Source organism: Sardina pilchardus, chromosome 14 (assembly GCF_963854185.1).
Source record: "Sardina pilchardus chromosome 14, fSarPil1.1, whole genome shotgun sequence".
Classification (NCBI taxonomy): Eukaryota; Metazoa; Chordata; class Actinopteri; order Clupeiformes; family Clupeidae; genus Sardina; species Sardina pilchardus.
The window spans coordinates 31133194-31146363 of record NC_085007.1 but is presented as its reverse complement, the minus strand read 5'-3'; the positions used below and the strand labels follow the sequence as shown (position 1 = coordinate 31146363).

General features: G+C 44.2%; 1 protein-coding gene across 15 annotated transcripts in view; it reads left to right on the top strand.

The window, feature by feature from the left end:
* nedd4l (NEDD4 like E3 ubiquitin protein ligase) overlaps positions 1 to 13170 on the top strand; it is a 64066-nt gene that overhangs the window by 41998 nt on the left and 8898 nt on the right. For all 15 annotated transcript variants that reach the window (XM_062553943.1, XM_062553945.1, XM_062553944.1 and 12 more), the window contains 5 exons: positions 594 to 728; positions 2313 to 2513; positions 6014 to 6211; positions 9267 to 9344; positions 12694 to 12748. In XM_062553943.1, the coding sequence (XP_062409927.1) occupies positions 594 to 728; positions 2313 to 2513; positions 6014 to 6211; positions 9267 to 9344; positions 12694 to 12748 (667 nt within the window). The remainder of the gene's footprint in view (positions 1 to 593; positions 729 to 2312; positions 2514 to 6013; positions 6212 to 9266; positions 9345 to 12693; positions 12749 to 13170) is intronic.

The following is a 13170-nucleotide window of genomic DNA, read 5'->3' as shown; positions in this document are numbered from 1 at the left end:
GAATTACACAGTTTATTTCTGAATGTTAAAGTTGCTGCTCACTGTGTCTGTACATGCACTCTTAAATCTCTCTGATTTTGTTTATGTTGTTTATATTTTCATGTCATTTCAAGAGTTGTTTGGTTTTGCATCCCCCTGGTCATGAACCACACTGGCACTGAACCTAATGCAGAGGAAACATCATTTTCTTTTACAGGTCCATCACAAATGTTTAGCTTCTTATAAAGCAAAGGTTTTCAAAAACTATTCAACCAGGTTTGTAAGATGGCCACACAGATGTGGAACACAGATGTTTTTAGTCTGAACTCAACTCTTTGTCTTTGTTACTGTGCCAGGAAACCCTTGCAGGAGACTTCCTAGATTGGGAATTCCATAAAAGGGATTAAAATCTAACTGCAAAGTGATGCTGTATTTACTAAGAGTTGACACAGTTAGACGTGGTGGAGAACACATTGTCCCTTTTCTCTCCTCTGTTATTCCCAGTGAACTGGCCTTCTTGTTCATACCTGTATAGATGTGTGAGTAAGTAAGTGGGAAGCTGTGTGCTTGCTTCTGCGCTATCCTAACCTGCGATTTGCTTCTTGCTGGCCCAGTCTCCGTCAGCGGCTTATGCGCTGACCACCCCAGGCCTGCCCCCTGGCTGGGAGGAGCGGAAGGACGGCAAGGGACGCACCTACTACGTCAACCACAACACCCGCACCACCACCTGGACCCGGCCAATTGCGCAGGTATACAAAGCAACCAGGTCACAGGCCTCTCCGATCAGGACGAGGCTAACAAACCATTGATGTTTTGGGCCTGCGTTTCATGTTGGATCATTTCCTCTTATTGTTGTCTTTTCCTGCCTCTAATGCCATTTTTCCATACGAATGGCCTCGCTTGGTGTGGCTGCGCTCAGCTTAGCCTATTGACCAAGCAGAGTCGATATTTGCATTTCCATACCACAGAGTCTACTAGCTGAAGGGTGTGTATTTATGCAATGGATAAAGGTCTCCAAGGTGTCCCAACATTCAAACATATTCAAGAAAATGGACGCAAAGAATTCTAGCCTTACGTTTGCTCCATAATTCCCCAGTTGCCATACATGCATGTAGGTACAATGTACTGTATGTATAACATTAGCCCATATAGGAAATATTTGGTTTAGTGTAAAATCAAAGCAACCTGTTTAGTTTCCAAGCTAGTCATTTGTTTTTATTCAAAGATAATGGAGGTTGCTTGGGTTGATATTGATCCCATTATATTGCATACTCGCTGTCTTTATAACGGGATCTGCCTATCACAAAAGAGATCGTACAGTCTAGCATAGGAGTGAGATTTTGCCGTACTGAGGAGAGAACCAAAATGAGCCTTCTGCAGTTTGCCACTGTTCAGCTTGTAATGGAAATGCAAATTAGCTTGGCATAGCTCGGCGAAAGTGCCAATGGAAAAAGCACATAAGTCTCTCTGTCAGTGTCTTATTTCCTGTTACTCATCTCTTTCTAGGCACTGAAAGCAGCCCTTTACCAAAGATACTTAAATACCCTCAACCGTCTCTGCCTTTACTGTTTACTGTTGCTGCCCCACTGTTTAAAAACGGCGTCTGTTTTCCTTTGAAAGGTTTCAAATGAATCAACCATAAAACTTCAATAAAAGATGAAATGAGAATAGGCTCCTCATGGTGGTAATGGGCTTAGTGTCTTTCCGTCCCTCCTGATTTGTCTGATACAATTTCTCTCCAAGCTCTCTTCTAGCATACCATTCCAGTTGGTCCTCCTTTCTGCAGTATTAGCGCTTTCAAAGAAGTGCCTGTTTTGTGTCCTGTTTAATCTTCGCTCACTGTGTGCCTTATGTACAATCTGGTTATGTAGGGAAGGCCAGAGAGATAACTTGGCCTGAACATCCGCTTACTTCGCCATCTCAATGAAAGGAACTCCTGAAAGGCCTCCTAGTCAGACGTAGCTCTGAAAGAGACCCATAGTTTCAGTTGGTGCAAACACATGGATGTAAAGTCACGCAGTGGATATTAAAATTGATCAAGATTAAGGGTGTTTTCACACTTACCTTTAGTCCTTTGCAGGCTAGAAAGGTGGAAAGGTACCACAGTCCAGATCCCATTTGAAAAAAAAAACGTTCCAAGTGTGAAAACACCCTAAGTAAGCTAAGACCAAATTGCAGGCTGTAGTTGTTCAGCCTACTGTCTCATCCTTCAGAGAGGCGTTTCCTTCCTTTTGTCAGCTCTGGCTTTTCCTCTCATTAGCACCTCCTGCGGAAGAGCTGCTGCCGCATGCCGTGAACTGCCTGTCTTTAATGGCCCTTTCTCCCCCTGACAGCACACACAAGACAGCACCAGCGGTTCGGCTGGAGCAGGGGCCAGCGGGGGGGCCACCCCGGGCACACCGGGCACACCAGCCACCCCGGGCACCCCAGCCACGCCAGCAGGCGGGGCCAGTGGCGGCCACCTAAGCGAGCCCCAGTTGCGCCGGCCCCGGAGCCTCAGCTCCCCCACAGTCACCCTCTCCACCCCACTGGAGGTGAGAGCAGCGTCCCTCCCTCCGCCTGTCTGCTGTCCTGTCCCGTCCCGTCGTCACTGTCTTCCCTCCATGTCTCATCTAACTGATCTTCTCATCCCCTCTCTCTTGTCATTGTACTCACATCAGGTTCTGCCATTCTGCTGTCATCATATCCTGTTCTCTTCCCCTGTTACAGTCTCAGTGTCTTCATCTCTATCTTTCCCTCTGTAAAGTCTCTGTCTCTGTCTTTGTGCCATATCTGTGTCATTAGAGGATCATCTGTTGGATGTAAGCATGGAACAGCATTGCAACTAGTTTCACTATCACCTTAAGCATCTTTCTGCCATTGTTGATGCCATTTTTAATATACATTGCTATTAGGGCTGTCATGATTTCGGTTTGCCACCCCGATCTCGAACCTCCAAATTCAAAAGTAGAAACAACGATGCGGCCACACACCCATGTCACGTCCAGCATACATGCCAGGAGGGCAAAAAAAACACACGCATGGCTGTTGACGTGCAGTTTGTCAACATTAGCCACAGCCACTAAAAAGACTTCAACCGAACTAGAACTCCCCTTGGTTCTCTGAATGGTGAATTCATTCATTCACGTCCGTTAACATTTAGGCTAGCCTCAACTTCGCAAGTGAAGTTCTAGAGTCCAAAATTCAGGGCTGCCAACTCTCTCAATTTCTCACGATGAGGTGTCAACCCAGTCAGTCAAATACTCCTTTTTACTGGGGCACTTGCCTCAGTACTTAACTGCTACTGTATGCTCCTCAAGTTCAGGTTCAACTAAATTGCTCACAGAGTACTAGTCTCACAGAATACCACGTGAACGAGAGGAATTTCTTTCTATTCATATTAGTGTCAAATTGCCATGATACTGGTAAACAGTTTGCGAGAAAATTAACATTGAACTATTATTATCGGCACACCCATTACTCTCTGTGAAATATCTCACAAACCCATCACTCAACACATAGCAAACTGTATATCACAGTAAACAGCAGACCTCACCGAATGGAAAGACGAAACATTCATCTGTACATCAAGCGGTTCCTGAGTAATCCGATTTTGAAATTGGTACACATTTCTACATGGTCTCCAACATAGGGCCAAAATTGTAATGTATTCTCATATAAACTATTTATGTCAGTGAAAACATTTGTGCTAAATTGCTTAGCCAGAGTACCCTACCATCATTGTTCTTATATTACCAGATTGTAGACATTCCCACTTACACATATCTCTGCTCCTAATGACATGCTTCCTAGTGACATTAATGCAAAAATATGAAGAAAGAAAATAATGAGGATTATTTTAAGCCAAACCCAAACAGCACTAGAAATAAAGAAATAAGGCAAAAAAAGTCAACATCATGACAACTGCGTTTAATTTTAAAAAGATCAAAAATTGAGTCGTGTTAAAATGAAATTGAATTGAGGATTTGGAGAATCGTGACACCCCTAATAACAATGATCATCAGGACACATAGCAAATAAATGAGGCTGTGTTAATTGCAATACACGGTTATGTACTAACTCAACATATTTTGTGCCGTGACCAGAGTTGTTTTGTATTTTACATTGTCCATTGGCTTACAGTCTTAGCACACTACCATTTATACAGAAACTGTGAAAAATATAATGATTGAAGTTTTGTTAGAGATTATGTTTTTTCAATTAGAGGATTACTTATTTCGCCTGTATTGGTGAAAGGTTTGATGGTGGTTTGTCCATCTACTATAATTGTTTGTATTGATAGCAGGAGTAGTTTGAGGTTAATGTGTAATGGCCCCCTGCTTTAGCTGAGCAGGTCTGGAGGGGACCTGAAGATTCACATAACCATGTTCATAATGCAGTGCACCCGTCAATAGCTGTCTGGGGACAATTGGGCAGATAAACCTAGTATGACTTTAGACATGGAGATGTTTTGGTTGTCCCTCTCCCCTCACTATGGACTGCTATTCTCGTTAAGTGTTCTCTGTAACTGTTGGCTCGTAGGGCATGACCCCTAGGGTGATGCTGAAATCTTGCGTCATGGTGATGAAGTAAGTTTAGCAGCTGTTGTAGATATCAAGTTAGATGCACTCATCGTGTTTATGTGTGTGTTTGTGTGTCTGCGTGTGTGTGTGTGTGTGTGTGTGTGTGTGTGTGTGTGTGTGTGTGTGTGTGTGTGTGTGTGTGTGTGTGTGTGTGTGTGTGTGTGTGTGTGTGTGTGTGTGTGTGTGTGTGTGTGTGTGTGTGTGTGTGCACGCTTGCTCAAGCAAATTTTTCTGGTGGCACTCATTAACTCACCGTATCCAAAGCTTACACAGTAGCTTTCTGAGAAAGTGATCCTCTTTTCTTCCTAAGCCAAGGTCACACAACCCTCAAAGAGGAACCTCGTGACTTTAATATTTTAATCACCACTTCTGTGCCTTTCTCTCATTCATTCATCATACTCCCATTTCATGCACATTTCCAGTTCCACTTCCAGTTATAGTAAGTGTCCTGTGTGAGCTTCCGTGTCAGGACTCAGGAGAACCCTGTTTGTACTGACCGCAGTAGACACGGCTGCTCACAGGCCCTGCTGCAAGGCTTGAACAGGCAGGTAGAGATGTTGGTCTGAGCATTGGATGTCTAATTGGCTATGAGCGTGGGCAGTGCTATTAAATATCCTTGCCACGGAACATTGATTGTCATCTGAACCATTAAGCCTAATTGACACAATCGTGTGTGTGTGTCAAAACAAGAGTGGCAGTAATGAGGGTCTTCTAGGCAGTTAGGAATCTGGTGTTACCATGTCAACATTGCTTTTTCATGGCTTGCCATTCAAGCTGGGTTGAGACCTAGATGAAATTATGTGAGGTTATTTATTTATTTTGAACAGATGTGTGTAGTAGAGTGCTGCAATCTGAAGCATTTGACTGTTCAGTATTGAAGCACCTCTGAAATAATGTAAGGATCACGCAAATGCACCCATATCTGCACACAATTAGTTTAATTATTGCTGTAATAAGTGTCGGAGATGTAGGCTGGCTAGTCAGAATGTATGATGGGGGAAGTGGAGAAATGCCTGCTTGTCAAGTTGTCCCCAAGGCTGTCTTAAAGAGCAAAGAAAGGCCCTTCCAGTGCAGCAATCCTCAAGTGATTGCACAGCTCTGAGGTGGCAGGGAAACAGATGATAACCCTGCTGTTATATTTTTAACTTTTCGAAGAGGCTGTGTGTGTCTGTCTGTAGAGAGCAGACCTCTTGCCTTAGTAATTACAAAGGGATATGAAGAGAGTGTGTGTCAGAGAGAGGTTAGGAGAAAAGGTGTGAGCGATTGTCAAAGCACATAAAGGTGAAATCCTCTTTGGTAATTAAAAATTTCTCAGGATTAAAAAAAGTTTTCTGAAGTCCTCTGCTGAACTAAAGCTTTCCACAGCGCTCTCAGTAATTGTCATGAGATTTCAGTCTCAGCAAGGGCCTTCAGGAAAGTTCATCCTTCAGGAACTAACTTTCCTACTCCTATAAATCCTCTTTTTTTTCTAGGGGGCCAATAACATTCAGGCGCGGCGAGCTGTGAAAGACACTGTATCAAATCCCCAGTCACCACAGGCGTCCCCCTTCAGCTCACCCAAGTCTCAGCACAAGACTCCCCAGAGTTTCCTACCACCAGGCTGGGAGATGCGGATAGCTCCCAATGGACGGCCATTCTTCATCGATCACAACAGCAGAGTCACCACCTGGGTAAGACCCTTTCTGTCCTCACATGACTTCCTCTCGCAGGAACACGTAGCCCTAGCAATGCCTTACACCTCCTTTAGTACTCCACAGCCACACATTCTCAGCACTGGCCATACTCAAGTTCCATGCTGTGCTTTGTTATATTCAGAACCACTGGATGGAAAATGAATCATGTCCAAGCAGATTAGCATAAAGTTTACTGTTGCTTTTGTGAATCAGATATGACTTGTTTGCTAAATGACAGGAAGTGTGTTTACTAAATGACAGGAAGGCATGGAATTCATCTTAGAACAGGGCCAGTGGCAGCAGTATCTCAAACGATCAAACTCCCCATAACGCTCACTGATAAACAAATCAGCACTATAAAATCAACAATACATTGGCTTCCCCTTTTCCCCTTCCTCCTGAAGACGTGCGAATGTTCACATGTTGTGGATGTCTTTACATCTGAGTGTTTTGACGTTTGTTTTGGGCCGTTGCTGTGGATGTTGTTGTTTTGCTGTTGCTGGAGATGTCCACCGGTGGAACGGAGGTTCCCACGCTGGTCAGCCTGCATGAGCCCGCAGGCAGCTGGCGACGGATGGAGGAGCTGATCTGCTGAGCTGGCAAGATCTCCCAAAAAAGCTCTTCAGTGTCAGCATGCCGTCAGACAGGTGTGCAGGCTCTCCGCACAACGCAGGGGAATCCCTGCTCCCTGGAGCCTCACAGAAAGACAGGTCAAAGATAGCCTACAGCAGAGTGCATGGGTGAAGATATTGTTCACATATTTTATCGGTTGCTATTTGAATAATTGTGTGCCATGTCTGATTAGATGACATGCTGTTGTCCCTATTGTGGGCCTGAAAACAGCTGACAGACTACTGCATGCTCAGTGATCTAAAATAAGTAATAAGGTTAAGAATTATTAGTAATGAATAAGGTTTAATGTTTAACAACTACATTTCATTCTAATTCTGAAACCTTTATGGACATCATGAGTTTGGTTGATAAAATGGTTCACAATCCTGTAGCTTATATGCAGAGCAGCAGTTTGAAGAAATCTTGCGTATAATGTAAATAAATATGTATGCGTAATAGTTAAATGCTAAAATTGTAGTTGCATTAGCATTAGCTAAAGTGACTTTCCTTTTGTCCAGCAAACTGGTAAGGGATCCATATCCAAAGCAATTACATATTTCTTCAGTGATTGGGCGACATTAGTATTTCCACTTAGGCTATACTGTAGGTCTGTCATAGGATAATGTTCTGTCTTAGCTGACTATAGTATCATATTTCTGTGTGTTGACTAATGCAGTACTGATCTCATTATCCAGCATCTGTAGGAAAAGTATGAAGGAGCAATGAGCATATTGATTCTCTAATTGTATTTAGATGAAATATTTCTTTCATTCTTTTTGGCAAATGTAATCCGTAACAACTTATCACTGATCCTTGTCACAATGTTCTTTTCTTTGTGAATACTGGGAGTTGGCCTGTTGTTTCTAAGTGTACAATGCACTACGCATACAAACTTGATAGCGAGTATGAACGTGGCCATCAAATTAAACCTGTGACAGATGGAATAAGAAAAATGTGCTGTTTTCGGGGTGTATGAGATGGCTCTCTATGTACAGGGGATGTTATGTTTGTGTGTTTGTGTTAGAGTTGACCGTTGATTAGTTCTGACACTCCATTACTGTTTTTGTGCTGGAGTATTGACACACCCAAGTAAGACAAAGAGAAACAGACTGGAACAGAGAGACTGTGGTGCTGTGTAAGTAACAGTCAACGCCTACATGCACACACACACCTTTGGAGTGGAGTGTAGGAGGAGTGTGGCTCATGAAGCTGTGATGCAGATGGTAATATTTCATATAGTTCCATCCTGACACCTGGTGATGGGAAAGGGTAATGCAGGTTCCAGCATCCCAATGCGCTCTAATTTCATCAACACAACAGTCTCTTTGTTTGCCTCTGTGGGACATGGCTGTGTTCTTGTCTTTGTGGGAGCAGTATTGAACACAGTGGCTTTTCATTTCTAATGAAAACGGATTACATGTGAATTTGTAGTGTTGTTGCTGCCACCCCTTTTTGTCATCCCCTAATCTGTTATTCAATACCTAATAGTATCATGCTAGTTCTTCAGAATGAAACAGTGCTGCTTGCCAGCCTTTCACTCAATGACCAGTTGGTCACCCAAACCAGTCGATCACCCAAACTACATCTGTGACTAGAATAGGGGGGCTATTGAAGGAGTCTTATCTTATTATCCCTAGGACTGTCCATGACATAAAACTGCACTTTATTGGAGGTTGACAGAAACAGCGGTGTAGAAGATTAACTGTAAAACGTGCGTTTTGGGGGAAGGGGGGGGGTAATTTATGGTAATTTGAGACCAAAGTTCAACTTTTGGCCAATTCCTAAAACACTATTGTAGTAATCTGAAACTGCCAATGCCTCAAGAAACACAGTGGTGAAGTAGGGCAATGGTGGTGATACTGTAGGGATACTTCCACCTAGCTGGAAAGTTTGTAGGCTTGAAATGTTCTGTGTAAATATTTATAATAAAAAAGGATTTACTAACTAAACTTTGCAACTAATTAAGTTTAAAGACACAAAACATCTTTGTCTTGAGATCTCCTGTTGCCAAGCAACACAGCATATCACTCAAGCCAAATTCAGTGAGTCACGTTTTATGTGCTTGTATTTGTATAGTCTACTTGCTTGTCTATATGTCACATGCTAAATTGAACATTCATCCAACATTCAACTGCCAAATGTGGCGTTGTTAAATTGCTGCTCTCGTTGGAACTTTCATGTCGTAGTGATTACTAGCGGTGAAGAGTCTGCGTGGGGATTTCCTGGGATATCCCCTCTCAGGAATGTTTTTTGTCCAAACAGAAAGTAATACATAGTTTGACTAGACCAAACTGTTGTAGAATATTGCTACACTATGTACTACAGTATGTAGTTGCAGTTGATTTTGTTGTGGAATATGTATGGTATGTAAGGTATTTGTATGCATGCTAATAGCTTATATTCAACCACTCACGGCCAGTTTGCCTCTGTCTCCTTTCAGGAGGATCCACGGCTGAAATACCCTATCCACATGAGGACAAAAGCATCTCTGGACCCTGGTGACCTGGGCCCACTTCCAGTGAGTATGAAAAGAGAACCGCATTTCCCACAATCATGCACTCATTCAAGACCTGGGGCCTCATTTATAAAACTTTGCGCAGGATGTACGCCAGAAGATGGCGTGCGCTCAAAACTCAGAAAGTGCGTGCGCACAGAAATATTCTGATTTATAAAATCGTGCGCACGCACGTTCCACGCCAATTTCCCTTTATAAATCAAGCTCTACTCTACATTTGCGGCACCTGTGCGTACCTCAAGACACACCCATAATTGCTTATAAATATTCAGCGAAACGCCCTTAATGAATATTGATGTCTGTGGACAACATGCCAAAAACAGCGGGAAAGACAAAAAACGCAACTTCATTGACTGTTTGTGGGTTCATAAATGGCGTGAGCAGCCACCGTTTCAGCGGATATCCACTGTCACCTACAACATAACTTGAATGAGTAAAGGGTGAATGTTTAGAAATGGTCGAAAAATTGCTACAAATTCTTTTAGGATTTACACACAGGATTTAAACACGATTCGCCCGCACCTACAGTAGAAGCCACCATCGCGCACAGCTCCAGCATTCAGTCTGCGCCCAACGCTGCTACAGTATGTCTCAATATGAATCAGGCCAACATTTGTGAGCAACATGTCCGTGTCACATATATAACTTGGACATTGAGGGAATGAAAATGCTTCCTGTTAACAAAGGCAAATTTATTTTCACTCGGTGGTCTTATAGCAATATGATGGCAGTCAATAGCACGGAGCACATTTGGTAAATTAGACTGCGTTTTTATTTGCCTGTTCACCATGTAAGAAAAGTTGATGTAGTTTGGTGATGAAGCAGTTACACCTCCTAACACGTCTGGCAAAATTCGGCTGAAGGTTGGCTATTCCAGTCCGGTCAGCCAGTTCTCGATTCAGCCAGTGGCAAGAAAGCCGATGCAAGTCAGCACTTACTGTATATAGCCTACCATTTGCAAGCTAACAAGCAACATGTTTGAGCCTTGATTATTGACAAATAACAAAACATGCATGAAAGCCATAAGTGGATAATTAAAAAAACATACATAGGCATAGCCTATCAGCATGTCTTTCTCGCATCAAATAAGATGGATTTTTTGACGGGCGCACGAAACAACAATCAACCACGTTTTAGATTTTAAACAGGATTAGGTTAAGGCAGTTATGTCATTGATGCGCGTCATTGCGCGATGTTATGCTTGTGTTAAACTTCAATTATTGAACCAATTTCGGGTCGTTGTACCTGTTTCCTCCTGAGGTCGCAGTTTCTGCTTTTCCCTTTTTTGTGCGTACGCATGGGTCAGAGCTTGCGTGGAGGTGCGCACATTTTCCCGTCAAGTTCACGTTTTATAAATACCAAAGCTTGCGTAGAACGAGGCGTACGCATTCTTTTGTGCGTACGCATCGTTTATAAATGAGGCCCCTGGTCTGTTGCCACTGTCTTTTATGTATATACCCTCTGACAAAGGGTAGCATTAACTTTTAGGGTAGAAAAATATCAACCTTTCGCAATAATTGGCTGGCTGATTGGTCTGAGACTGTACATAGTGTGTGTGTGAATGTGTCTATGAGAAGAAATATTGAGAGTTGTGATTTTCACCCATAGACCAGAAGGCAGACACTACATTATTAGCTTGGAAGCCGGAGCCATTTTGAAGTAGTCTTCACTTCAAGCCCTCGTGTCTTGAATGATGCTGCAAATTATTGCTTTTTGTTTGTGAGCATTTTTCAACTCCCAAGTTTGGTTCCGTTCACACCACAGTAATGGTGTTTTAAGTGCCAGTTTTCAATCATTCCCGACAGAGGCATTATTTGCACATGTGTGTCTCCAGTCACTGGAGGTTGTATTTACTTCCAGTTTGTCATGTGTAGTGTAGCTTTAGGACCAGTCAATCCCAAACGTTGCTGTGACTCCATGCTGAATGCCTGTGAGCCTGCATTGGTTTGGAGCACCAATGCTGCAGTTATGAGAGATAATGTCTGCTGCTGTCTGCACTTAAACTCTGATGTTTTCTCACCAGTTCTTCACAATGTGTTTTTTTTACATGTTCAATTTTGGTCAAAGGACTTCTTTCTGAGAGATGTGACTGTAATATAGGAGTATGTCCGTAACATAGGGGCATGTAAGCAGGAAATGTTGAGTCACAGAGGAGAGAAGAAATGAACAAGCAGCTCTACAAATCCAGATTAAATAACATTAAACTTGAGTAGTATAATACGTATAACCATATTTTTTGCATTACACTTTGAAATGATCTTCAGTTTCAGGCAGCAGTCTCTCACAGTCAGGTGTTTTTTGTTATTGTGTGTATGTGTGCGTGTGTGTGTGTTTGCTTTTTCTCTGTTCTCTCCGTGGCGTGTGGGACGGCGTTTTGCCCCGCTGTGTGGCGCGGGTGGCGTTTGGCCAGTAGAATCTTCCAGAGGAGGTTGGTGCTGGTTTGCAAGCTCAGCCTCCCTCTGCCTGCTCTCTCTCTCTCTGACTGCTTGCAGACCGGACTCTCATAACTGGCATGGTTCTGACTGTGTCCTCATCAGCTCCCCCACCCCTTCCCCTTCATCACGCTCCGTTCCTGCTTGACATTGGCCAGCCTCTCTGGCCCTCCATCACTCCACCGCCACCCCCCACCCCCCAACCACACATCTTCATTCTGCTCCCTCCATTCCTCCACTCCGGCTGAGCCTGGAGTCTTCCCTTGATTGCGACTGCACTGTGTGCTGTGCCCCCAAAACCGCTCCCCCCACACACCCCAGCCCCTGTTCAGTGGTGGGGGGGCGGACGTGCGTGTGTGCGTGCGTGTGTGTGTGTGTGTGTGAGTCTGCGGCCCGCGTGCGTGTGATGTGACACATTGGGGGTGGCTCTGGTGTCTTTGTGTCTCGTCGGGCCAGGGCCCCAGTCGGCCCGCTGAGCAGAGGGCTCAGCCTGAGGGCGTGGATCTGCGCCACGCAGCATGCCAGGGGAGCAGCTGGGCCAGACTCCATCCCAGCTGAAGGGGCTGTGTCAGCGGGCTGCCTCCTGCCCTGCCCTGCCCTGGCCTGGCAGCGGCGCAGATTGGGGAATGGTGGGAAGGAGGTAGCCAGAGTGAGGGACAAGGGCTTATGAAAGGAGAGAAGGGGAAACGGGGGAAACTTGCGTGCTTGTGGTTTTGCATGTGAGTGAAAGTTTGGTGTCTTCCCCTGTTATATATCAGATTAAGCAAGCTGCATTGTGTATATTGTATACTCTCTCTCTCTCTCTCTCCCTCTCTCTCTCTCTCTCTCCCCCTCTCTCTCCCTCTCTCCCGTTCTCTCTTGTTTGTGTCTGTTTGTATAATAGTGGCCTTATTGGTAACCCTCCTCTCTCTGATCTTTAGCCTGGATGGGAGGAGCGAATCCATGCTGATGGAAGAACCTTCTACATTGACCACAGTAAGACCACTTTTCCTCTTCAACACACACACACACACACGGTTCCCCTGGAGAACAGATGGTTTTTAATCCTTCTTCCATCTCCCTTTCCTCTGCGCTCTCCAGTTCTGTCACATGGTTCTCTTTAGCTCTCATTCTCTCAGTCTCAGCCGTCATTACTCTGATGAACTCTTTAAAAGCTCTGTGGCATTAGAGAGAGAGGGATGGAACATTGGGGGAAGGATGGAGAGTTAAAACAACTCCAAAAGCTCAAACAGAGAGGCAAATGAGGACATCACTTTGAGAGCTAGCATAGGGTGAGAGGGAGACACCATGCATGAGAGTGAGTCATGTTCATCTCACTGGCAGGCAGAATCAATAGCTAAGGGCTCCTGAGAACGTGAATGGGTTTGAGTGCTCCGGTTTCATAGCATCTATTATTG